Source organism: Limulus polyphemus, unplaced genomic scaffold (assembly GCF_000517525.1).
Source record: "Limulus polyphemus unplaced genomic scaffold, Limulus_polyphemus-2.1.2 Scaffold450, whole genome shotgun sequence".
NCBI lineage: Eukaryota > Metazoa > Arthropoda > Merostomata > Xiphosura > Limulidae > Limulus > Limulus polyphemus.
In genome coordinates this window covers 55217-57729 of record NW_013666060.1, presented here as the reverse complement: position 1 = coordinate 57729, position 2513 = coordinate 55217, and the positions used below count along the sequence as shown (strand labels likewise).

General features: G+C 30.5%; 1 protein-coding gene across 1 annotated transcript in view; it reads left to right on the top strand.

Annotated features, from left to right (window-relative positions):
- Positions 1-1526, top strand: part of LOC106458356 (transmembrane protein 11, mitochondrial-like) — an 11742-nt gene extending 10216 nt beyond the window's left edge. Inside the window, exon 2 of the mRNA XM_013917864.2 lies at positions 639-1526. Within this exon, the coding sequence (XP_013773318.1) occupies positions 639-1158 (520 nt within the window). The 3' untranslated portion in view covers positions 1159-1526. The remainder of the gene's footprint in view (positions 1-638) is intronic.
- Positions 1527-2513: the final 987 nt, after the last annotated feature.

The following is a 2513-nucleotide window of genomic DNA, read 5'->3' as shown; positions in this document are numbered from 1 at the left end:
TATATATATATATATATATATATATATCTTAAACAAACATCAATATTGAATACATATATGATAGTAAATCTGTCACAATCTTAAACTAGTGGCCTTTAGCCTAACCCTATTGCCTGTAGCTAATTTCTTAAAACATCACCTGGATTTGTGGATTTCAAGTCTTTAAAAATCTTAGAAACCTCAATCATATTCCATCAAACTTCCACCAAACAAAAATATTTCAGGAGATTTCAGCCTATTATTTTGCAGTAAGCTTGGAATCATCCTAGTAGCTTTAGAATATACATCTTAAACAGCTGGGTGGTTAACTTGATTAATTGAATAGTCAATTACCTAGGAGTATCAATTACATTGATTAATGAGCCCAACAATTAATTATCAAATTCCACTAATCACTCTGTTCTAACTCCTTGTAACATGAAATTCACTTTGTCTTCTCCCTATTGATAAAAACTTTTTCTACCAAAACTTATTTACCATAATGCTAGGTAGATGAAGTAAGTCTTGGTAAACACACTGTGAATGCTTACAGAACCTAATTTAATATTTGTGTTGAGTGCATATATAAATAATAATACAATATTGTTTTCACAAATATATATTATATATATATATAATTTTTTCTTCTTGTGCTTTAGGGAATATACAGATATTCCAGATATAGCCATTGTGAGAGAAATATATGATGGAGAAAATGCTCATGAAGCTTTTGAAAATGAACTAGAAAGGGCACTAGAAGCAGGCTGCTCTACAATACTCATAGAACCTTCCCGACTAGGTGAGGAGACTGCCAGGTGGATAGCTGTTGGAAACTGTCTACATAAAACTGCAGTTCTTGCAGGATTTGGATCAATAGTATCTGCTGTTATGTGGCCTAACAGGTTATACATATCATGCCCACTTGGTGCTGTTAGCTTTTTTACAGCTGGACTTTATACTGTAGCTTGGCAGTTTGACCCTTGTTGCAAGTACCAACTTGAGAAAAACCCAAAAACTTTGTCTAAGCTACCTTTACATACATTAATTTCAGTCAGTCCTGTAGTTCTAGTACGAAGAGATGATACACGAAAAAAAATTCTTCATACAGCAACCACACTTGCAGCTTTGTCCATCTGTGTTTGGAGGTTGTACAAACTGTATAGTCCTAGATTTATTTAATTATTAGGAGTTTAGTTTAAAACAAAAGAAAATGCCTCGTAATGACTACAGTATTGGGCAAAACACTTTAAATTTTAATTTTTAAAGTATTGATCATAGAAATGTTTTTTGTTGTTTTTTTCCTTTCTGGTTTATCTTCCTGACTTGTTTGGAAAAGCCTTATGGGTAATATTGTTGAAACATTATTTGTTTTAATAGTGCTATTGTTCTTCCTTGTTTTTTGTTATTGTTATCATTATCATTTAAAGCAATAAGCATAGTAAGTGGTATTGTGGTGTATTGTTAGAATTGGAAAACAATGAATCTTTTTTATATGTGAGGAGTAATCTTATTAAATGTCCAGGTTCACCAGAACATGGTCAAGTTTATTTAAGTAAGAATATAGATCTTTTACAACTATCATGGTTATTACATTGATAATAAGAAACAAAATCATGTTAGTCAAACTAGAACTCTCTAGAAATAAAAAAATATCGGGATAAAAAAAATATTGACTAAAACTAAGCTTGAAGTAAAATTGAAAAATTTATCTCGAAATATAAATGTAGACTTAAATAAGGCCTTGTTTTTTACAAGTGGTTGCCAAAAAGAAATTCTTTACAAACATATTTTAATAAACTTGAAATTTTTTGTTTTATCAAAATAGTAATGATAGAACAAAAGTACTGAAAGTTTGTACTGTAGTGATTGGCACTAATAGTTGTGCGGAAAGATTTTTTATTAATTAAATGTGTTTAACTGTTAGTATTATTGAACAGGAAATAATTTGTTTTACGGGGCCTGATTCATTACAGTAGGTGTCTGACTTGTTGGTGATAAATGTCAACAATGAATGGACAGCACACAATCCACTTGTTTTAAAATAATGTATTCAAAACAAGTCAAACATTTATTACACTACTGATTATCAGTTTTATCCAGAGCTTTAAATAATTGTCTCCTTTTCATCAAAGTCCACACAGGTGGTTTCAATTACTTTAAGAACACCCTTTGACAATACAAATTCTTCTTCTTTATTTCTGTTGTTACAATATCACTATGAAACCCACTTTAGATATTGCCTGTTATGGCTAAACTTACAATCATGCAGTCTAACTTCACCTTCACTGAGTTTCTTTAACTTCTTACTTGTACTCTGCATGTATTTATAACATACAACCAAAAAGTTTAGAAATACCTAGTCCTCTAGTGACAACAATATTCACATAATGAGAAAAACTTACAAACTTTGAGTAACATAACATAATAACATAATATTTTGGGACAACACGGGACCTATTGGTCTATCTCGGGTGTTCCATCCTCAAAACTAAATTAAAATGATTAAAAAAAATAAATTTACACCCAGCCCTTTT